Source organism: Sclerotinia sclerotiorum, genomic scaffold (assembly GCF_000146945.2).
Source record: "Sclerotinia sclerotiorum 1980 UF-70 scaffold_4 genomic scaffold, whole genome shotgun sequence".
In the NCBI taxonomy this organism is placed as follows: Eukaryota; Fungi; Ascomycota; class Leotiomycetes; order Helotiales; family Sclerotiniaceae; genus Sclerotinia; species Sclerotinia sclerotiorum.
Window position 1 is genome coordinate 2,158,501 of NW_001820832.1, and position 22,487 is coordinate 2,180,987.

The following is a 22,487-nucleotide window of genomic DNA, read 5'->3' on the forward strand; positions in this document are numbered from 1 at the left end:
TACATTTGAAAGGACAATGGCTGTTGGTCTCGCGTGCGCGACATATTTCGCTTGGGCTAGCATGACTTTCGTTCTCGGTCTCGTTTGCTTGCATATGATCTTGAATGTGGCTATCATTGCTTGCACCGCCCTTTTTGTTAGCAAGTATTAAAAAAAAATTCACCTGTCTGATTCCATCAAGCCTGGATCAGGCGAGGGATCGAAACAGACGTATTCATCCATCCAATCGGACGTTTCTTCGAACATTGGCTCCGACATGAATTTTTGAAGCGGCGAGAGAAATGAATGTATGATGTAAAGGATGTGTAGCAAAATGTGTGTGCTGGGCCTCTTTCCCTCGATGTGGGAAGCTGCTATCCTTATGCATGACCTACGACTTATCGTCGCTGTTTCAAAGGTCGCTTACTATTGTTGCTTGCTTGGCTCTCATACAAACAGGGCGTTTTTGTCGCCCTGTGACATTCGGTGAGCGTTTCTGGTGATGAAGGGTAGCACTGCAGTCTTCAGACCTAGCAACAATAAGGGCGACAGTGGGTCTAGGAACAAAAAGCAAGGAAAGAGACTCGGGTGTAGTATCACGTGACAAGAGCAGTCGTCCGAACCACCATGCCAGTAAATATCTACGACCCGGACAAGGAGAAGTGAGTGAGTGCCGTGGATCTGGACTAATGAAAAGCTTCGAACATAGCAGATATGCTCGAAATAATCATTGGATATACTGCTGGTCTACTTGTATGTAACACTTCCAAGGAAAGTTTCGTAGAAGAAAAGATTCTCCGTTACGTCAGTGGTCACAGTGTCACTGCGAAGCCAGAAATTGGAAACGATATCTGCGATATCCCATCTGTGCCAACTGAACAGGACGGCTAATCATCAATGTTCCAATTGAATATAAACAATAAGCCATCCTCTTGATCCATATGTTAAGATACGAGGTACAAAAAGTGTCCCGCAAACAAGTGGGTGCCGGGGCCAATGGCACAATAAGCAGGCAGCACTATACGCGGCTTTTACTTCCGCTGTTAACAAGTGGTATATGTTCCGACGAATCACGTTCTCTTCTCGTCGCGGAAAAAAGTGTTATCATGAACTATATTCAATGGGATGGATACGGGGTCTTGGTGAGGCGATGGTCAAAGACACAAAATGTGCTCGTAAGAGATTCAATTCTGTCAAAGGTAGAACGAGATTTCATTGAGTAATCGCGAGTATTATTTAATCTGTGCATGTCTGGGATGAACACAACTTATCTCTATTATCCTAATTGTTTCAAACTTATCAATGCCCCTCCCAATCTCACTTCCATGCCATAGATCTTGGAGTTCATCGTGGACCTCAGAATGTCGTCAATGATAGTGAACTACATCCGCTGAGAATTTTTGAGACATTCCGATACTCTTCACAAGCCATACTCCTCTACAACACAGACCATTCCATAAGAATCAATACTGCTCTGCCCCGTCAAATTTCTAACAAACCCCTCCTTCTCCCCCGCACCAACCTGCCTTCCTCGATCCGTGCCATCAAGGCTTCAACAATCACATATTCCTGCTCTTCTTCTAGCCAATCACTTTTCCAAATGTCTATGTCGTCTCCAGATAAATAGCGCCACCTTTCTTAAACTTCTTAAGATCTATAAATACCACACTTCCCCACAAAACTAATGCTGTAGTGCCAAAGTATACAGAAAGGACAGCCAAGGTAGACATCGTAAAGACATACCATGAGTACGCTCCCAAGGGCTTGCTCAAAGGTTCAAGAATTATCGTCGCCGCTTTGAGACCGCTCCATATGGGATAACCCAGAACCAATGCCAAGTTCAACACGCAAGCTACTTTGTGTCCTAAAAGTCTGAGGAGGTGTTTAATGTCGAGATGGCAGTTGATATATTCTTCCGTGTAGTACGCGCTAAGAAAGATCAAAGCGATAGTGTTGTAGAAGAAAGAGGTTTCGATTGGTAGAAGCCAGATAAGGTCTTGCTTTACTGTGTCCAGGGGAGGTCCTGCATAAAGGATCCATCTTACCACCAGTACGAAGGTGGCGAGTGAAGGGAATGTCGGATGGAAGAAAAAAGATTCTGATATAAAATTGAGAGGCTCACGTTGTTGTTTTCAGCTTAACTGTGCTGAAATTGACGACTTGAATGTTTGACGAATTGCTGTTTAATGAAAGTATCTCGTGAGATATGCGTGTGAGGTAGTGATGTTGAAGAAATAACAGACAGAATGAAAGGGGTTAAAGGAGTAATAAATCATTGATACCTATCCTTTTTGAGAAGGTACCAATAGTTGGTACTATGGATACCAAAATTTTGGAACTGGTCAGATTTTTCAATGATCAAGCTAAAATATATGGGACTCCGGCCCGTTGCCTACTTCAGCCTCATTATGCTGTAACCATAAGTCTATCAATTCACCAATTAAAGGCAATTATAGAACGACCATGTGGAATCTCGAAGATTAAGTGGGAAATCAAAAGATACTTCAGTAGGAAAGACTACCTTTATTGGAGAGCTAAGAATCGGGAGAACTGAAAAATGCCAAGTTAGATAGCTGACATTGACAAGCTAGTCATAGATGACGTCACTACAGCACTTTGAAGCGGATGCTGCCGCTGAAATGGTCTCGTATACGAGAACTAAATTTAATGATTGTGGCTTATAAACCATCATGCTTGAGGTCCAAGGGAAAGGACAGATATACTCTAAAAAGATGTTTCAAAATTATCTTCTAACAAGCTTGGCTCATCCTAGAATTAAGAACTAACTTTCTGATTGCCCGCTGTTTGAGTCCTCATACTCTGCTTGAATTGAGGAACTTTTATGCCTGGAACTGCCTTCGATGCCATACCTAAATACTGCTTGCAAGGACCTCCGGGTTTCTAGCACCTGGTCAGCCTCTAAGCCCGGGTTGTATTCCACTTTCTTCAATCCTTGAAAACGTGGAATCTCTTGCTTATTTCAAATTCTAGAATAGGCAGGAAGTATTAATGTATTTGACACTAGAAGTGAATTCAATATCTGAACTTAACTTAGTGCCTGAAGAAATTTGAACATCAGACGATTTTAATGTATAGACCTGATTCCCAGAAATGCTCTTTCATTGCCTATTACAATATTGATGGTTAGAAACCCTTAAAATGCAACAGGCTTCCTCCATCACTCACCTCATACAATAAAATCCACGGCTGGCATTCTATCTCAAGCCTCTTCAGGCTCCTTGTGATTGCTCAATTCCATACTTTCTCCATCCGTTGCTACAGGGTCATATAAATCTCCCAGTTCGTCAGAGCTAATTGGCAGCCAAGTTGCAGCCAAAACACCAGCACAGAAAATCAGCGTGAAAAAACCAATGGTTGTTAACAAAACCCATTCCCCTCCAGATTTTTCTTCGCTTAATGGTTTCAAATCTCTTAGTAGTGCCTTGAAGATAGCCACTACAGCCCAGCATGATAATATGGTCATGATCGTGGCGCACTAAATTCGATTAACCAAATCCATCATTGCAACGTTGTAGGGCCGCTTATTTAGACGTTCCGAACCTCGTGTTCCAAGAATGATGAGCATGGTAAAGCTATAGACGAAAGCGATGGGGACTGGGGATATCCAAAGGAAATCGAGTGGGACCAATTTGGGAGGTGGTCCATGAAAGATTACCCAAGCGGCGATTCCAGCAAGGACATTTGCAGTGCCAATTATTGGAATCCACCATGAGAAAGATCTCCATTTGAAAACAGAGATGTCGTATTTCATTGTTGCGAATAGTGCGGGACAGCGAGATATATTGTATTGTCACAAATTATTTGATAAAATCCAATGGTTTTAATCGTTGCAAATAGTTTGGTAAAGCTAAAAGTTGGTTTTTTGGATGATTGAATTTAAGAATGATGATGAGAAGGGACGACAAGAAACTATATATATGGGTAGGTCTTCAAGTACATCTACTAGCTTCATCTGAATAGCCCACTATCCAGTCACCAGAGATGATTAATGCTCAAGTGAGTCGCTTGGTTGAAGACTAGAAGGATGCTCAAGCCTAAGTAAGTTTAGTGAGTACGTCAAGTAGGAGTCAATCTTAAGCTAGATCCGCACTAATCGACATGTTAAATGTGCCGGTGACTTACTATTAACTCTCATCAGATCAACTTTTGAATGGTCTGAACGCCAAATGGAATGGATATTTAAGTCGAATCTCCAAACTAAGGACGAGTTCGGAGCTAGAATTTCATGAAGATTTGGTTGACTAAAAGAGAGAAGCCAAGGTGAAAGGGGAAAGGGGAAAGGGCGAAGGGGGGAAGACTTAAGGGAGAGAAGAGAAAGGAAGGAAAGGTTGAATGAACGAAGAAGAAAAGTTGAAGAACGAAAGTTGAAGAAGGAAAGGGTAAGTACAAAGATCCAATAACATACAAAAACATCAGAAAAAAGCAAAGTTTATATCTTAATTTCTAATAATTCTTTAAAAGCTTTAGTCTTTCTAGGCCTTCCAGGTCCTGTCAACCCTTGGAACGATATTCTCAGTATACGAAACACTGAATGGCCCTTTTCTCGATCTTTTAGTATTTCCAAAAAAATTTATAGGCGCAAATACTAGTAGTTGCTGTCAGTTTAGTCGATGGGTGGTTAAATGCACTCTTTTAGAAAAAACTAATCCAAATCGTAAGTAATGATTTAACAAAATCATGACCTGATAATTATTTATTAATCGTTAAGAAAAGTAATGAATAAATTCTATAGAGATTTATAATTGAGTATCAATTTTTTAAAAAATAACTTTAATCTTTAAATTTTCAAGAGTAATTTCAATTTTTTCAATCTTTATTTATAGATTTTCAAAAAGTATAATTCATATTTAATTCTATAGTATTTAATAGAAAAATTGAAATAAATAAATGAATATAATTTTTATCTTATGTGCCTCTTTATATAATAATCAATAAAATAATTATTTTTTAGATATTTGATACTGTTAAAAGGAATGACCTTACACAGGGAATAGTGGGAAGCTAACAGGGCAGAACTGAGACTATATTGGGCTTTTATATAAATCACCTATAATCTAAGTTCTACAGAAGTGCGAAGCTCTCCTACAGAGAGTGTCACGATTCATTAATTCACGTGACCTCGAGGACCTTGAGGACCGAAGGGTCCATAGGGTCCTCAAAAGATGATATAGGGTATATAAACATTCATTTAGTCTCGTAGTTAAGGAGCTTTGTGCTCAACTTAGTTATCAATTAGTTTACCTACATTCTACTTGATCTAGTAACGACTTCACTTCCAAGTGAAGACCAGTGATAAAGCCTTAACCCACAACTACCAATCAGACGAAACCTTAGGCAGCCGCTGCCTCCAGTATAGTATCGTTACAGAGAGCTTCTCAATCTAGTCCTAATAGGACTAGTGCCCTGTGCACGTGCTACGCAGGAACCATTCGCTTTAACAGATTTTTCAAATATTTTCAAATATTTTGTTTAATAATATCAAAAAACTATTATTGATTATTATATAGGAAAAAATTTAAACATTTAATCAAATATATATTTGACCTAATATTTTTTATTGGGCTCAATTTTGCATTTGATAAAATTGATTATTTGACCTAATATATATTTGATGGAATATTATGTTCGGTTCAATCATATTAGGCCTAATATATTAGCCCAAATGTGGTCAAATGTGGAAAAAAAATCGATCCGAACGCACCCTAATTCGCTTAATGTTACGAGGTTTGCCGTCTAGATCACGTGGAAGTGCTCTAGGCTCTCGAGGTGGTTTATAACTAGGCGTCAAGCAGGGACTTAAAGTAATGACAATAATGCAATTCGTAACTAATAGTAGAGTATACTAAATGATTGATCTTGAGCACGAAGCTCTATACAAAGGAAATCCATCTTGATTATATAGACCTTCGTGTTCTAGCTGATCAGTAGGATCAGTATGGCTCAGTACTGAGCTTGCTGATCCTTACTGAGCCAATCACATGATATTGGTAGCACGTGAGCGTTTTCTTGTTACCCGGCGTAACACTTAAGAATCCTCACCTTCCCTAGTTCCATCAGCCAATAAAAACATCATTGAACTTAACCAGATTCTCCCAAATCATAAAATCCAAAACTTCTTACTTTATTCTTGTTCTTGAATCAAACAGGCATCAGTACTCTCATTCCATTCCCATCCAGGAGTCTCCCTGTCATACACCAAAAATCAACATCTTCACACCCATCTCCACATTTCCATTTCCATTTTCCCCAACCCAATTACCACCTCACCCACCTCAGAGATCCTCTAAACCAAGCCTTCTCTCTCTCTCTGTCTCTCTATCTAGATATATTCCATTCCCCTTCGAACCATCTCCCACATCCCAAACCTTCCAACCCCTCATCCATAACCTCCAACTCCCCATTCCCAATTCCCCATCCCCCATCCCAACAAATCAAGACCCCTCAAACCAATACCTTCAAAGTATTAATTCTTTCACGCAGTCAGTCAGTCAGTCAGTCAGTCAGTCATAAATCTCTATCGAATGCATCGTTCCGCAGCTTAACAACTACCTAGTCGATTATGTAGCGAAAATCCCCCAAGATAGTGTCCTCATACATTTCTGACGCAGTTTCACGGAATGCAACCAATCGGTAATCACCTCCTGGAAGTCCAAGTTTTGGGACTTGCATCGAGATTATTTCTAGTATAAATATCTTGAATTTTGCAAAGTGTTAATCTCATCCTACTATCCGAACAAATATATATCTATAATCCATCACAAAGGACTAAAATCAGGAACTTATCTACAAAATGTATCTACCCCACCCACCACTGCCTACCTTCGTCAAATTATCTCGCGATACGGCTTTACTTTCTTTCCTTGACCTTTTTAAATTTCGTCATCCACTTCTTCCTTTGAGAAGCAGCTCCATCAAGTTGATCTGGCATAAGAAGTCGTTTCAAGAACAAGGCTCTGATTATCATAGAAAGAACCCCCAGCCAAACAACAACCAGTATGACGGAAATCACGGTCCCAATAATACGAATGACATTTGAACCAAATGCTTTTCCTATTTGTATAGTCGCTGTAGCTAGTGCGGTATTTGGGAATACAAATGAATTCCTACATGTGTTAGTGATTATTCTTCAAATTAATGGAGGCAGGCCCGTACCATGTCATATCAGCACTTATATGATGCTCAGGATGATTGGGCTGTAAGACTTGCCAATGAGCACCCATTGAAATCAAACAAAACCAAATGCATAGACCCCAGATGAAGAGTCCCGTGAAATTCCCCATCAAGTACAGAATAAACGGACCATCAGCATTGCCCATATATCCGTCTGGTAAAATTGTTGTTCTGACAGAACTCGCCAGTCCAACAATTGCAGTTACTGTGAACCCACTGGGTCCTACTGAAACGAACTAATAATAGTAAGCAAGTGAAAGAATGCCGCGCGAGGTATAAATTACCATTCCCGGCCGTGTAGTCTCTTGTGGGAGCTTTTTAGTCATCAATCGATACAGAAAAGCACTGTAAATCATTAGACTAAGAAGAAATCCAATTCCTTGGAAGCAAATTGCTCCGAAAGCGATCGCAGGAGAATTCATACGTGCAGCTGCAGATGCATCTGGCAAAGTAGAAATAAGATTTGACGCAATTGGACCAGTCAAGAGTAACGGATAGGCAGGAAAAGTCCAAAGGGGGGTCATGTTAGCAATGGGAAATTCTCTGGTAGAAATATAAGCCGATGTTCTACATGGTAGAGGTTACACTTACTGTGTGGACCAAAGTAATAAATAAAGACCACTGCTTGCCACTACGCTCAAAGTGCTGTATACCCAAAAACATACATGCATGGTAGTTTGGAACCACACTCCGGTCTTGGGAATGCCATATTGGCACATTGTTACAAGGATCGTTCCTACACTATCAACATTTAGTAGCAATTGTTTCGTTGATGGGGATGTTACATACGATATCATCTGGTAATTAGTTAGATTATTGTACAACGAAAATGATTGGAATCGACTTACACAAGCAGGAATATACAAAGATTCAGATGGACTAAGGAAAGATTTAGAGAAACTTCCAGGGTTCCATTTGAAACGAAGAGACATTAATGTACAAATTATTATAAAAAATGTAAGATTAAGGCAGAATACAACCTCTCCCACGATTCGCAACCAGTTCGACCGATATGGTACTATAGGATGTTAGAAGTGGCCCCAAGAGCGATTATAACCAAATCATATACTGGAATAGAGGACATTTGCAATTCCTCCAGTTGCCATTGTCAAAGTAAACCAAGTCCATGTCAGACAACCAATGCGATCCCGAACACTAACTTTGGCAGCTGCTTTCTCCCTGGTGTCTGGCTGTTGGTCCACTTCTCCTACTCCATGATCATCCTTCACAACCAAAGACTCTGATCCCGCAGAACCTCTATTGTCTGAATTGTTGTTGGTATTTATATTCCCACGTCCATTGGCATCCGCATACCCATTTTCTATATCAGATCTCTGCCATCGATGCCTATATATACTGTCATTCGCAGATGAATCGTCTTTGGAATATGATATCTGCGATTCGTGGGAATCTGTGTGAGCTGTATCGTTCATCAATCGTGGTAGAGGTAACGCAGATGACATCTCTTGAATATATCTTCCTCTGGGGCGGTTGAAAAGATTTTCGATATTGCGTACAGAACCAGTAGGAAGAAAGGTCCAAGGGTAGTGAGAGTGAAGGTGAAATTCACGAGGGTGGTTATGAAGATTAGGATTTGTAGGACAATTGATCCGAAATTGCTCAAAGCCATGGTGAAGGTAGAATTTTGAGAGGAGGGGGGGATTGAGCGGGGGTGTGTGTATGGATTTCTGGAAGACCGGCTATACCTTGGACTTGAAGAATTGATTTAGCTCATTACTTTGTAAACAAAAAAGTCTCCGCAAGAACTAGGATTGGTCACGGGCGAGAAAGTTGGTCGAATGCTTCAAATTTAGTATGAGCTTCTCTTGGGCTTGGGGGAGTAAGATGTGGATGATGTGGGCGGATTGACGAGAAGAGCTTGAAGATCCCGGTATTTAATTGTGGGTAATACCGTCACTACCTGTTTTAGTGTTGAGGCTCGCATGTAGGTCTAGGATACCGGCAAAATCTTTCCGATTTACATGCGCTAACCTTAGCGGGACAGACGGCCGTCACGTGCGAGTCATCATTGCTAGGTTATCTTTCATCTTGACATCTCCCTCTCAATCTCAACATAATTTCATCATGTATCATCCCTTACAATCATTATAATGTACCGGGGACAGTGATATTGTACCAATACAATCATTCATTAACCTGTTGTATTTTCACTTCATTATCAAATCCATGAGAGTTATATGGACGAAGGCAGTAGATTCTCTCTAAGGGATGCAATTTGATATACCCTTTGTGCTATATAACTACTAGGTTACTATTAATGAATACTAACATCTTCTATCGGTTTATTCTCCATCCATCATTCATTCTATATTTCTCCATTTTTTTATCTTTCTGTTCCTTCTCACATTCAACTTGTGTTTTTACAATTCTTCATTTCTCTCTTCAGGTTCTATCTTCATCTCAATTCCAACTTCACTTTATTTTTCTAGGTATCATTTTCTCAATATTTGTGTCATCTTTTCCACAATCGGTAATTACCCTTCCTCGGACTAGGAATCCTGACTGTATTCTCTCTTTGACCAGCTTCACCACTTCCATCATGTCTTTGAGGACAATGACTTTTGGTCCAATCGGTTTTTCATCTACTACCTTGGACAAACTGTCTCTACATGCAAAATATGAAGTTGCCATTAGGTTACCGTCCGGAAAGCTCGAGTCCTTGTCAGTAGATGAGTGTCTGAAAGCATTGACTTCAGGTGAAATATGGGTTTCTAGTGGAAATTCATGCCGGATTGATCTCAGCATTACTGTCGATGGAAGAGAACTGGTTGAGACAAATGATAATCATATCGTTGAGTCATTGGGCAAGTTCGTTGCAGAGTCAAAGGTTTGTGGGATCAATACTCGGAGGAATAACTTACATGCTTACCATTTTAGATATGGGAACAGCTTGGACTATCCACGATACTCCACTTGCAAAATGCGTTACTACAGAAGGAACGTCTTTCAATTCAGCTCAACTATAATGAACCCTCAACCTTGTCAGTTGTCAGCCCCCGGCCTTGGTCATATACAACTACCGATGTTAAGACACCTGAAGCACTACTTTGCGCTCAGATGGAACGATTGGAACTGTGCCTAGCATTTCGATCTCCGTCTGTAGTAAAGCAAATCTCAAAGAGAGTAAAACCTCCCGCTCTAGAACCTGGGATTGACAAAGATTCTCCTGTACGATTCAAAATTACTCAATCTGGTGCGCCAAAAAAACCATTGGTCATCAAACTTGGCCCAAGCGAGAGGATATCATCTCTTTTGATGAGTTTGAATTCCATCAAGCAGTCGCAAATTACTCGTTCTGGTGCAACAATCAAATCACTAGTCATCAAATTTGGCCCCAGCGAGAGGATATCATCGTTTTTGAAGACTCTTGATTCCATTAAGCAGTCACAAATCACTCAATCAATCATGCCGACCACATCATTATCAATTATCAAACTCCCTGGACATAAGATATCAGGAATTTTGGCAGAGTGTTCTGAAAGTTTGTGTTCAAGTTTGACATTACATGCTATACCTGCGTTGTCCCAATTGAGCACTTACATAAGCTCACTTCCATTCTCCTACAAACCACCGACTTCTAAACGTACAGTCTCCTTGAAAAAATACGGTAAGAGGATAGATTCCCCCCTCAAAAACTTACCAAAGGTAGGAATGAGGTCTTCGCAAAAGCAAGGGGATAATTATGTGCCATTAAAAGACGCAGAGGTGGACAAAATAATGCATCTATCAGACGATGATAAGGACTCATTAACTGTTGAGAAACCCACCCGGAAACGTCGTGCCTTAACTTACAATCAAGAAAATAATGCATACGTCCTCGATCCGATAGTATCATGCAAACTTGTTGGGGCGGCGATACGTGCAATGATTGCTGGCACCGGAATGAGACGTAGGATAACAAATGGGGTGACGATAGACAATATTTCGAATATCCCAGCAACTTCTTTGGCGACCCTGAGCCCAGTCATGTTTTCTCCGGGATTCAAGAAGGTAGTATTGCACTTCACTATAAACAAAGTTAATCACTAACAGACATAGTCAATGGCGCATAACTCTCGCTACGCTCCTAGGATCATTCAGATGCTGGCCTCTTTAGCACGCAATGCACAGACCCTAAGCCTTAAACAAAAGCTTGCAGACATTGCAAATATTCCGACCTCTGAGTTTGCCCGTGATATAACTGATGGAGAGATCGACAGTGAGCTAGACTCCGAGAAAAGACTAGCCGCCGTGGTTCAAGCTCGAATCTGGTCAATGATGCAACGAGCATTATATGATCCATCGGCTGCTCGACAGGCTACCAACAAACGCATGACTTCAGATAATGCTATTCTGGTGGAGGAGGACGATGGATATGATGACCTTCTGAACTCAATCGGGACTGACGTTGATATGGACGTTGATATAGAAGACTCGAAGAAGGGTGATGATGACTTTCAGTGGATTATTGATGAACATGACAGTGAAACATCGGCATTCGATTGTATACTCAGTGATTCTGAGGAAATATCAGGGGATGCTTTTGTTGATATCCTTGACGACGGAGATGAGTTGCTGTTGAGTGATGAGGAAAGGGAAAGGTTGGAAATAGAATTCGAAACGGAAGAAATGTTGTTTGGTCGTCGTTGGCAGCTTGAGGATGAAGAAGTACTCTATGATGATTTGCTATTTATGGAAGACTCAGCTCACGACGACTTATTACTCGAGGGGGAGAATAGTATATTGGGAGAGCGGCTATTATTTAACCGCGATGAGATGTTGCTAATTTGATAGCTAAAGTGGGTCGATCGATGGCGGTTGCACCAAAAATCAAGCATTTAAAAGGCTTAGGGCATGGACCAATGTTTCGAGCTTTGCGCGCGTTGCGGTATCCCTACGGAGCCCAATCAATCCCTGGGAAAACATTTAGTATTATGAGAGAAATGGTCGTACAAAATGTTCGGAACTTTACCCTGTCAAGAGGAATGATTGGTCCAAGGTGTTTGCATACAAAAATGGAAACGAAACATGGTGCGCGTGTGGCTTAGATGAGTGACAGCTCATTGGCTCCATAAATTAAAGTCACCATTAAATCCATGTTCACCTGGACCCAATCCCTGCTACCAAGCTAAGAACCTTACTGTACTCTGTAAAGTCGATGATTCTAATTGCTACGTCATCATTTGCCAAGCTTCAACATTATTCCAAACAGAACATTTTCTTTAAAAATCTTGAAATTTGTCCCTTGTCACCGCCAACCATTTACATACGTACGATCATGATTAACACATCTGGGAAAAGAATGAACCATATGATGATCCTCTTTCCATTATGTATATATACTCGGTCAAGCAGCACCAAGAAATAACATCTCATCATTTTTACTGAAACATAACAACAAACTACACGACCCACACCATAACCAGCCTCCTTCGAAAACTTGATCTAATCTTTTTTTAAACAAGCAAAAGCTTAAACCATACATTCCCCATATTTCCATCTTTTCTCAAACATTATTATTTATATTGGGGTTCTCCATCCACAACACGATATTATCCTAATATCCTAATACTCTTCATATTTATCATATCTTTACACCGATATCCATTATCACAACTGAAACCACAACTGAAACCACAACTGAAACCACATCTGCAATTAAAGCCATAACCACAATCAATATGGCGTTCGCATATACCCTTCCTCTCCGCATCGTCCAAGCGGTCTTCGCCATTATCGTCCTCGGTTTAATGGCCTATGGTACGTCAAACTACATCCATCCATCCTCTACCTTCCTCCCCCTCAAAAATCCCCCCCCCCCCCCCCCCCCCCAACCGCCCCAAACAAAAAAAAAGAACACCTCACTAACCAAAAAAACCCCAAATATAGCCGCAGACGACTGGTCCTACTGGTGGAGTCCCGACTCCGTAAACTTCCTCGTCTTCGCCTCCGTCTGGACCCTCCTCGCTCTCATCTACCTCATTATTTCCCCCACGCATTTCCCCTCCGCCGCCCACAAATTCGGTATCCTATTTGCCGAGGCCGTAACCATGATTTTTTGGTTCGCGGGTTTCATTGCTGTCGCCGTTATGCTTAATAATGTGGGTTGTGGTCATAGTCAGTGGAGTGTTTGTCAGGCGAGTATTGCGGGGGATGTTTTTGCTGCTTTCTTGTGGTATGTATTATTTTTATGCTTTTTTGGGTGCAAGAGTTTTGAGGACTAATTTCTGTGTTTTAGGTTGTTGTTCTTGGCTACTACTATTATGGCTGCATTGCATGTTTCTCGAAGCAGCAAGAATAACAGTCATCATGATCCTGCTATGGAAGTTGCTGTTTAGATTTCTGCATTGGGCTGAGCTGAGCTGCTCTGCTCGGCTTATTTGTTTGTATTCATAAGGTTACATACGTTGTGACTTGATGATACCAATGGTTTCTTCACTTCATCGATGTAAGTCTTACATTGGAAATAATGGTTATGAAATTTGTGGGAAGAGGGCGTTTGGATGGAGTTTTGCATTGGGAAATGAATAATTATGAGCTGCTCAGGATGAATATGAATGGATGGACGGGGAGGTGGGGATGAACAATAAATTATGGGGAAAGTGAGATGGGAATGATGAGGGGAATGATGGATGGATGGATGAAAGTGGACGATTATACCCAAAATGAAATTTGCTTCTTGTTACGAGGTTTGCCGTCTAGATCACGTGGAAGTGCTCTAGGCTCTCGAAGTGGTTTATAACTAGGCGTCAAGCAGGGACTTAAATAATGACAATAATGATATGTAATTCGTAACTAATAGTAGAGTATACTAAATGATTGATCTTGAGCACGAAGCTCTATACAGAGGAAATCCATCTTGATTATATAGACCTTCATGCTTCGTGGCTCGAAGGGAGCGAGGGGATCGAGCTTCGATCCTTTCGCTCTCTTCGAGTCCTCGCATCACGTGTTATTACTAATCCCGTGACCTAATTGTTACCTGTCGTAACAATTTGTAATAAGAATCAATTATTAAATTAATTAACTGAGAGAAGTTTATAGATAATAAATAATAAAAAAAGATTTGAAATATTTAATATTGAGATTAAAAAATAATCAAGGAATTTTCTATAATATATTTATAAAAATAGATTTCAGTAATATTTTGAATTGAAATTTTGAAGTAAAAAAAGAAACCAAACGATGAACAAGTATATAAGTCTATCTCTGATTTTAAAAAGGAAAATACTCTTGAGTGTTACGATATGTTACGAGGTTTGCCGTCTAGATCATGTGGAAGTGCTCCAGGCTCTCGAGGTGGTTTATAACTAGGCGTCAAGCAGGGACTTAAGTAATGACAATAATGATATGCAATTCGTAACTAATAGTAGAGTATACTAAATGATTGATCTTGAGCACGAAGCTCTATACAAAGGAAATCCATCTTGATTATATAGACCTTCGTGTTCTAGCTGATCAATAGGATCAGTATGGCTCAGTACTGAGCTTGCTGATCCTCACTGAGTCAGTCACATGATATTGGTAACACGTGAGCGTCTTCTTGTTACCCGGCGTAACACGATAGTAACAACTGACTAATTAGGAGAGCTTGGGCCTTGTGCAAAAGCGATCAGATTTCATCGAATTAATATGTGATCTGGGTCACTTTAGGATCGTATGCGCACGCACTGTCAGAAAACATATGACTTGGAGCTTTTGGAGCTTGAGGATCCAAAAGGATCCAAGGGAGTATGAATATCTATATATTCAGTATGGATTTCCTTTGTATAGAGCTTCGTGCTCAAAATTAATCATTTAGTATACTCTACTATTAGTTACAAATTACATATTATTATTGTCATTACTTAAGTCCCTGTTTGATATCTAGTTATAAACCATCTCAAGAGCCTAGAGCACTTCCACATGATCTAGACGGCAAACCTCGTAACATTGAGATAGAGCTTTTTTTTTTAAATTAAATCTTATTTTGATTATTTTATTGAAAGTGTTTTATATTTAATAATTAATTAAATAAGATTAATCAAATATATAATAAAATAAATAAAAGAGAAAAAATCAAAAGAATAAAATATTAATTATAAAAATTAATTATATAATATCTTTATACAGGTAAGAGATGTTATAACCGAAGGTTTTACATTTAATAATGCAGAGATTGAGATGAATGAAAATTCTAGTATATATTTGGAAAAAAGAACAGAAAGCCGGTGTTACAATGCCTATACTGAAGTCGAAGACTCTGTCGTCCCTACATACTCCTGGTGGTTTTATCAATATTGATACCAAGACTTTTGGATTCTATCATCCTCTTGAGCTCCCTCAATTCATTTGCTGATAACAGTCGGCTGCTTGAAAGGCCGACTATTAGTGATATTATTGATTTTTTGATTCATACATTTATACACTTGAAAAGACGAGTCTCAAGACTTCGCACGATATCGATATCAATAATTTAGAATCTTCCAATCCCGATCAGTCACGCTGGCTAGTTCCAAGAGAGAAAGTAGTAATAGATTAATGGCTTTCATAAATTAATTCAGGAAGTGAGACTTTACTATGTTGTTGACCTCCTGGGATCTTGGCAGCATATGCATATATATTGCATGATGCATATCAGGAGCAAACAAAACTCAACTTTTAATTCATTCTTTCCTTTTTGGTATACTGTTTGTTTGCTTTCAATATTTTGATTTCAAAGCACTTTAATTCCGAAGGCTGAATACCTAACCTTATTCCTTCATTTTTTGAATATATACTCGCAGCTTAACTGCTTAGCTAGAGAATCAATCAATTCAATCTGATGCTCTTTCTGGTCTCAAGAAACCCAATATATGTAGTTTTAGCTGTTAATTATATATCACTGAAATCTGCCTAAGCATGTCTCAGTATGAATAGTCTTTATAGATGCACTGCAGTTCATGGTTGGAATCTCCCCTAATTATGCGAAATACAACACTATTTTGGACAATCTTATGGACGTTATAAGGAGAGGAGATTTGCAGGATAATCAGCTACGTCTTGCCTGATTGTAGCGAGACATTAGAAAATGGATTCTTAGGCAGGTACCATGCATGCCATGCAGAAAAGCAACTGATAGCTTGGTATCTTTACGAGAATACATTCGAAAAATATCAAGTCAACATAGAATCACCGTATGCATTTCCTTACCGAAAAATCAAACACTCGGCTCCACGAGGCGCGCTTATAGTCGCCAGTCGAAAGATATGCGATGATTGTAGGAAATTCATCGAAAGTGTCAAGAGGTACTCTGACATCCCTGATCACTTTCATGTCGAGTCCCGGACTTGCCCTGAGTATATATTTGACACATAGCAAGCTGACAAATTACTGGAGAGTCGTAGTGAATAGAGAGCTGCTCGGGTTTATGATAATCTTTTGAAGAGATACCATGCGCGAAAGAAGTGTTGAACTCGTGGGAAAATGATATTCATGTTTTTTCTTTAGCATAGTATTACCGTCATAGCTATCTCAAATGGTTTGAACTTCATATTTACAGCTCTGTTTTACATGAATCTTCGACATAATTCAAGGACAGATTAATCAAAAACACTGTTGAAGAGCCACTCTTCAGTGATTATCTATCCATGAGAGAATACACACTTCCAACAGGGGACTTCTCCATATATTAAATTACTTCATTGTGCGAGCATGCAGAATCTATGAAGGAAATCTGAGTCCAATAGTCAGCTGTAGTTAAGGGTAAAGAATCTGATTGCGACCTCACAATTTCAGGGCTCCAAATACGAGGCTGAAAGATCTAGGTAAATATGATGGTAAATAGAGCTAGTGGAGAAACAAAGGCTTGCTTTGAAAGCGATGGTTTGGTTGCACCGTTTCAGGTAAGAAGACCATAACCACTGGACGCTTAAATCACGAGGACGGCACCAGATTTGATGAGGCTAAGAACGAAAAGAAGACACAGGTAGTCAGGAAATGAGCTCAGTCGCACCGGTTGAGAACCAGATAAAGTAGTTGGAAAAATCTGCCTAAAATGGGCTGAAAAAGGGGATTCTCGAATCTAGTGTTTTGTTGTTGTGTTATGTGAAGCTTGGTGTAATTGTGTCTCTAAGCGAGAAATTGTAAGTGGTCAAAGTCCTTCAGCATGTAACTTACTTTCTAACTTTTATGCTTCAGGATAGATAAAAATTTATACTTCTACATAAGTACATAGATATATCTAGATACATTACACATGCCATGCTGCGTAACCATCCGCAATATTAGGAGGCTGACTGAAGCTGACTCAGATGCCCGCACATTTCCTGTGAAGGAAGAGAGAAATCAGGGAAACATGTTGATTTGTTCACACAGAGAATAGAGGTTTGAATAAAGATTGAAAGATATAAAATGTCCCAAGACAATAAAAATCCAGAAAATACTCTCACTAATGATATGGTTCACAATGACGGGGCTATTTTCTTTGAAGCGTGACCCAAACGAAGCCGGAGCTTTTGATGTCTCCCAAGGTCCAGCTGAGAATACCCAGAAGAAACAACAAGAGGAATATAATCGAAAAAAGGCCGTAATTCATAATGAAATACCCGGAATCGTTACATCTAGTCCCGTTAGAAGTACACAGAGCAGCCTTCATCCAGAACACGATGACAAGGGAAGCCCGGAGAAGATCAATGATACGACTGACGTAGTTGACATACTATGTCAATCATTTTCGAAGCTCGCAACATCCGAGAGCAAATAACATTTGAAGAAATCTTGGCAGGGTTAAAACACACGCCGGACCCTACCATGAAGCGCTTTTATTCGCTAAATATACGACATGGTTTCGCAGCACTAGAAGACACACTGCGGAGGTTGAAGAGTTCGATTATGAAAGCTTCGCATGGAGAATTCGAAGAGGAAGTTAATGATCGAAACACAAGTATCAAGAAATGGGATATCGTTCGCTTGTCATTGATGGAAGCATATCTCTTTGGATGCGCAAACTTACTTGCTTTCCCCGAAATCACAGAAGAGCTCGCAACAGTACAGCATGATACGAAGGGAAATCATACTGAGACGTCTGTCACTTCGGTTAGAACGACAACAGATGGTCCCATAGATGACACGGCAATTTATACGTCGACACTATGTGCAAAGTGTTCTGGTGAACGAGCCCCTTTTCAAAAAGTCGATATTGACGAAAAGCCTACCCAGCATGCAAGCAATTGATCAACTTTGTTTGAAATCGTAGCAGATTCGCGACCGGGACGAATTCTGTATTACAATATCGAGTTATTTGAGAGCGTGCATACATTCTCGCTGCAAAGGTTCAATGGAAGTTCTTATGAGAAGACTGTGGGTGAGTTTTGTTCTTATTAATTCTGTTTCATTCCAGCGCTATAGTGTTGATGTTTTTTTTTTTATCTAGGACGCTTATACACACCAATTCCGCTGGTGGTCGATAGGTTTGAACCGATCAGTGCTATCAGTGGTTGGGGTCGGCTATTGTCAGAAACCGAATGTCTAAATTCATTTATACCGAGCAAAATATGGACCGAGAGAGTGCAGGAAATGTGTGGCGTCATTGGCTACAATTTGCCAAAGCATGAACACGACGGAAAGGAAAGTCCTGGTAGTTATTCCGTATGCCATGTCGAAAAACAACTCATCGCCTACTGTCTTTATAGGCATGCCTTAATAGGTCGTTCCCTGCCTGAAGGAATTAGCTGGGATAAGAGAAACAACGAAATTATATCACCAGAATGTTATAAGGGACTTCATATAGTTGTGAGTAATATTCCTTGTGATTACTGTGTGGCTTTTATGAACTATGTAGCGAAATATTATGATATTTCCTTTATTGTTCATAGCGCAGGCAAGAAATTTCTATATCCAGATTGAGAACATTATGAAAGGTAGAAGGACTAAAAATGAGATCTATGCACTCGGACAGAAGGTTTAAGGGTCTGAAATTTCTTGAGTTGGAATAAATATCCTTGATTTCTTTTATTTCCTTGGCTGAAGCAGAGAGGCGACCTGGGAATACATGCCCTAATTCATCTTGCTGGATATTGGATCGAAAAGGCTGCTTAAGAAGTTAGAAATGTAGACCCGAAATTCCATAAGGTCTTATCAAATCGCAGTCGCATCTTGAACTTTATTCACAAATTGCACCCTCCCATCACGTCGTTCTAACATTATAGATTTGACATAGCGGGCATAACTTGACAGACAACATAAAGTTATTAGAATCATTCGACGGATAGCAAATTAAAATCCACATGAAGAGTGAGAGATTTACTACCATTGATACAATATATGATAGCCCAAAAGCCATGATTAGATGGATGTAATCTAATAGCATGTATTGTTCTAAGGGTTATTTCACCACTCTACATCATTCAAAAAAGATCTTTCGTTTCGTAATAAATCTAAACACGTAGCCAACAATACTCCGTCTCAAAGCTCAAATTTTGTAGTTTAAATTCCGAGATCAATACTCATAATTAGAAATAATTCATCTCACTACAAAGCAAAATATAAAAGTTTCGGCCATCACTCACTATACATCATTCGAATTCATAACAAAATCCCTACAAAAACTATACTTTCTTATATAAAATAAAACATTGAATAAAGTTTTCACTATTGAATGAAATTTTTTGAAATTTTTAAATATCATAATCAATTATTAAGATATTCTAATGTTACGAAGTTTGCCGTCTAGATCATGTGGAAGTGCTCTAGACTTTTGAGGTAGTTTATAACTAGGTGTCAAACAGGGACTTAAAGTAATGACAATAATGCAATTCATAACTAATAGTAGAGTATACTAAATGATTGATCTTGAGCACGAAGCTCTATACAAAGGAAATCCATCTTGGTTATATAGACCTTCATGCTAATCGTCCTCTTAGTCCCCTCGGTCCCTTCGATCAAGAGACCGAGGGGATCGAAGGAACCATGTGATTACATAATTGGTCACATGATACGAGATCCGAAGCCGTCGTAACATCTAAAACATTATATATTTTGTTTTTCGATATTTTTGTTAAAAAGTTATATATATCCAAAATTGAAAAAATATATAATTTTGTTTGTATAATAGTTTTTTAAACTTTTCTCTATATAAAACAAGTTATTACGACGGGTAACATATTTCCGTATCACATGACTAATCACAGGATCAGAGCTATCATGTGACCGGCTCTAATCAATCTAGTTAGAGCCTCTGTGACGCCTCACACCTCCGGGTCACGTGGCATGCCCCGTTTGTATTTAATCATAGGAAAACTCTCTACTCTTGTTTTCCTTCTTCTTTTCTCCTTAGCTTAGTATTTTCTAATACAAGATACTTTACCCAGTATTCTTGAGTGTGACAGCCTCTAGAGCCAGAACACGAAGGTCTATATAATCAAGATGGATTTCCTTTGTATAGAGCTTCGTGCTCAAGATCAATCATTTAGTATACTCTACTATTAGTTATGAATTGCATTATTGTCATTACTTTAAGTCCCTGCTTGACGCCTAGTTATAAACCTACTTCGAGAGCCTAGAGCACTTCCACGTGATCTAGACGGCAAACCTCGTAACACCCTCGTAACAAGTGAGTGATTAATATACTAGACCAATATAGCCTCAGTTCTGCCCTATCAGCTTCCCACTATTCCCTATATAAGATCATTCCTTTTAACAATTTTTATTAAAAGATTGGGTGGAAGAGGCCTCTATATTGACTATATTACTACGTCTGTAGGCATATTAAGATCTCCTCTTGGTATCCTCGGAGGGGACCAATATGCCTGCTTATGGTTCATCTAATCTAGCCTGTTTAGGTAACCGTATTACTAATCACGACACGTGATTAGTACCGGTAACTTCTATTCCTTTTAACAATTTTCATTATAATAATATTTTTAATTTTATAAATTACTATAATTAATAAGATTAATAATAGTTTTCATTTATTAAATTTATAATACACAAATTATATCCCTTTCAAATAATAATATTTATTTATTTAATCTACAAATTTCCTCTGATCTAATATTATAAAATCAATAAATAATTTTCATTACATCATCTTCCACTTCAAGTATCCCCAATCTATTAATCTTAGTCACTCAAATATCACATCCACATCCACCAGATCTTATTATCATATCTAAACGAACAAAGACCCCTGTCAAATCTACAGATAAGCACACACCAACCCCACTAAACCCAGATACGAAGTACAAAAAAGCTAATATGTTTTCATCAATCAGCATATCCATTCATCCATATCCACTTATTAATAATGACATCTTAAACTAAAAGAAAGGCGTCAGGAAATCTACAAATAGTAGTAACGTTGCCATTGCTATATATTTCCCCAAATCCAAGAAATTTCCCATCGTATACTATCCATCTCTTTCTCTCAATCTTCCAAAACCTACGCTTTCTTGCATGAATCATTCGAATCCAATATGCATCTCCCCGTTCTCCTCACAGCGCTGTGTCTAAATTCCCTCACCGCAGCTTCACAAACTCGAGATATTTCTTCGCAACTCCATGTAAAATCTGCAAGTGGCTCAAATTCCGAACTCATCACCCCAAAAGTTTTCATCGTAGATATGGTAAGTAATCTCACCATTGTTTAAGCCTCAATTCATTGTCCATTGTCGTTGACATCAAAATATAGTTTTCAGATGAAGGAGAAGCATGGTATGGAATTCCAGAATTCGATATTCTGGCTCGAAATATCACCGTTCCTGGGATTTCTCCGCTTTTCCCGCAGGTGCATTGTACAGCGGACGGAGAAATTTGCCAAGTTATAACTGGCGAGGGAGGTAAGAAGCTTGTTTTCTTTCTTTTTGAGTGAAGATGGTTTGCTTTAGTCCTGCTAACTAGTTTAGAAATTAACGCGGCTGTGACAATTAATTCGATAGCTTATTCACCACTATTCGATTTGACCAAAACTTACTTTCTGATTGCGGGTATTGCAGGCGTTTCTCCCAAGGTGGCTACTATTGGTGTAAGTATCAAATGCATGCCCCTACAGACTTTGTACTGACACTCTTCAAGTCTGTGACCTTCGCTCGATACGCTGTATCTGTAGCTTTACAGTATGAGATGGATGCGCGAGAGATACCCTCTAACTGGACCACTGGTTATTGGCCTCAAGGAGCGACTTCACCCACGGATAACGTAGTTGAAATTTACGGCACTGAAGTATTTGAAGTCAACGAAGCACTGCGACAAATTGCCATGTCATTCGCCCGCACGGCCATTCCTTAATGACACCCCTGACGCGATGAGCTATCGAGCTCTTTAAGGCGCCACCGAAGCTTTTGCTCTCGGTGGTCAAGCAC

The 22,487-nt window shown here is 39.4% G+C and overlaps 11 protein-coding genes across 11 annotated transcripts; 7 read left to right on the plus strand and 4 right to left on the minus strand.

Annotated features, from left to right (window-relative positions):
* Positions 1–16: 16 nt before the first annotated feature.
* On the plus strand, positions 17–151 carry SS1G_03907 (predicted protein; the record flags this gene model as incomplete). The annotated part of the gene is made up of 1 exon (XM_001595767.1): positions 17–151. One exon carries the CDS (start codon positions 17–19, stop codon positions 149–151), a length of 135 nt encoding a protein of 44 aa, XP_001595817.1.
* A 330-nt stretch (positions 152–481) lies between these two features.
* Positions 482–870, plus strand: SS1G_03908 (predicted protein; the record flags this gene model as incomplete). The annotated part of the gene is made up of 2 exons (XM_001595768.1): positions 482–530; positions 689–870. The coding sequence occupies 2 exons, from the start codon at positions 482–484 to the stop codon at positions 868–870; spliced, it is 231 nt and encodes a 76-aa protein (XP_001595818.1).
* Positions 871–1,583: 713 nt separating this feature from the next.
* SS1G_03909 (predicted protein) lies at positions 1,584–1,709 on the minus strand (the record flags this gene model as incomplete). Its single annotated transcript, XM_001595769.1, has 1 exon — positions 1,584–1,709. One exon carries the CDS (start codon positions 1,707–1,709, stop codon positions 1,584–1,586), a length of 126 nt encoding a protein of 41 aa, XP_001595819.1.
* Positions 1,710–2,502: 793 nt separating this feature from the next.
* SS1G_03910 (predicted protein) lies at positions 2,503–3,751 on the minus strand (the record flags this gene model as incomplete). Its single annotated transcript, XM_001595770.1, has 3 exons — positions 2,503–2,529; positions 2,767–2,880; positions 3,491–3,751. 3 exons carry the CDS (start codon positions 3,749–3,751, stop codon positions 2,503–2,505), a joined length of 402 nt encoding a protein of 133 aa, XP_001595820.1.
* Positions 3,752–6,847: 3,096 nt separating this feature from the next.
* Positions 6,848–8,633, minus strand: SS1G_03911 (hypothetical protein; the record flags this gene model as incomplete). Its single annotated transcript, XM_001595771.1, has 4 exons — positions 6,848–7,103; positions 7,388–7,406; positions 7,836–7,911; positions 8,331–8,633. 4 exons carry the CDS (start codon positions 8,631–8,633, stop codon positions 6,848–6,850), a joined length of 654 nt encoding a protein of 217 aa, XP_001595821.1.
* A 1,097-nt stretch (positions 8,634–9,730) lies between these two features.
* Positions 9,731–11,961, plus strand: SS1G_03912 (predicted protein; the record flags this gene model as incomplete). Its single annotated transcript, XM_001595772.1, has 4 exons — positions 9,731–10,018; positions 10,069–10,798; positions 10,841–11,181; positions 11,230–11,961. The coding sequence occupies 4 exons, from the start codon at positions 9,731–9,733 to the stop codon at positions 11,959–11,961; spliced, it is 2,091 nt and encodes a 696-aa protein (XP_001595822.1).
* An 890-nt stretch (positions 11,962–12,851) lies between these two features.
* Positions 12,852–13,508, plus strand: SS1G_03913 (hypothetical protein; the record flags this gene model as incomplete). Its single annotated transcript, XM_001595773.1, has 3 exons — positions 12,852–12,930; positions 13,060–13,345; positions 13,409–13,508. The coding sequence occupies 3 exons, from the start codon at positions 12,852–12,854 to the stop codon at positions 13,506–13,508; spliced, it is 465 nt and encodes a 154-aa protein (XP_001595823.1).
* A 3,453-nt stretch (positions 13,509–16,961) lies between these two features.
* On the plus strand, positions 16,962–17,512 carry SS1G_03914 (predicted protein; the record flags this gene model as incomplete). The annotated part of the gene is made up of 2 exons (XM_001595774.1): positions 16,962–17,033; positions 17,366–17,512. The coding sequence occupies 2 exons, from the start codon at positions 16,962–16,964 to the stop codon at positions 17,510–17,512; spliced, it is 219 nt and encodes a 72-aa protein (XP_001595824.1).
* An 84-nt stretch (positions 17,513–17,596) lies between these two features.
* On the plus strand, positions 17,597–18,363 carry SS1G_03915 (predicted protein; the record flags this gene model as incomplete). Its single annotated transcript, XM_001595775.1, has 2 exons — positions 17,597–17,836; positions 18,082–18,363. The coding sequence occupies 2 exons, from the start codon at positions 17,597–17,599 to the stop codon at positions 18,361–18,363; spliced, it is 522 nt and encodes a 173-aa protein (XP_001595825.1).
* A 300-nt stretch (positions 18,364–18,663) lies between these two features.
* Positions 18,664–18,825, minus strand: SS1G_03916 (predicted protein; the record flags this gene model as incomplete). The annotated part of the gene is made up of 1 exon (XM_001595776.1): positions 18,664–18,825. One exon carries the CDS (start codon positions 18,823–18,825, stop codon positions 18,664–18,666), a length of 162 nt encoding a protein of 53 aa, XP_001595826.1.
* Positions 18,826–21,602: 2,777 nt separating this feature from the next.
* Positions 21,603–22,413, plus strand: SS1G_03917 (hypothetical protein; the record flags this gene model as incomplete). The annotated part of the gene is made up of 4 exons (XM_001595777.1): positions 21,603–21,752; positions 21,818–21,965; positions 22,032–22,150; positions 22,201–22,413. 4 exons carry the CDS (start codon positions 21,603–21,605, stop codon positions 22,411–22,413), a joined length of 630 nt encoding a protein of 209 aa, XP_001595827.1.
* Positions 22,414–22,487: the final 74 nt, after the last annotated feature.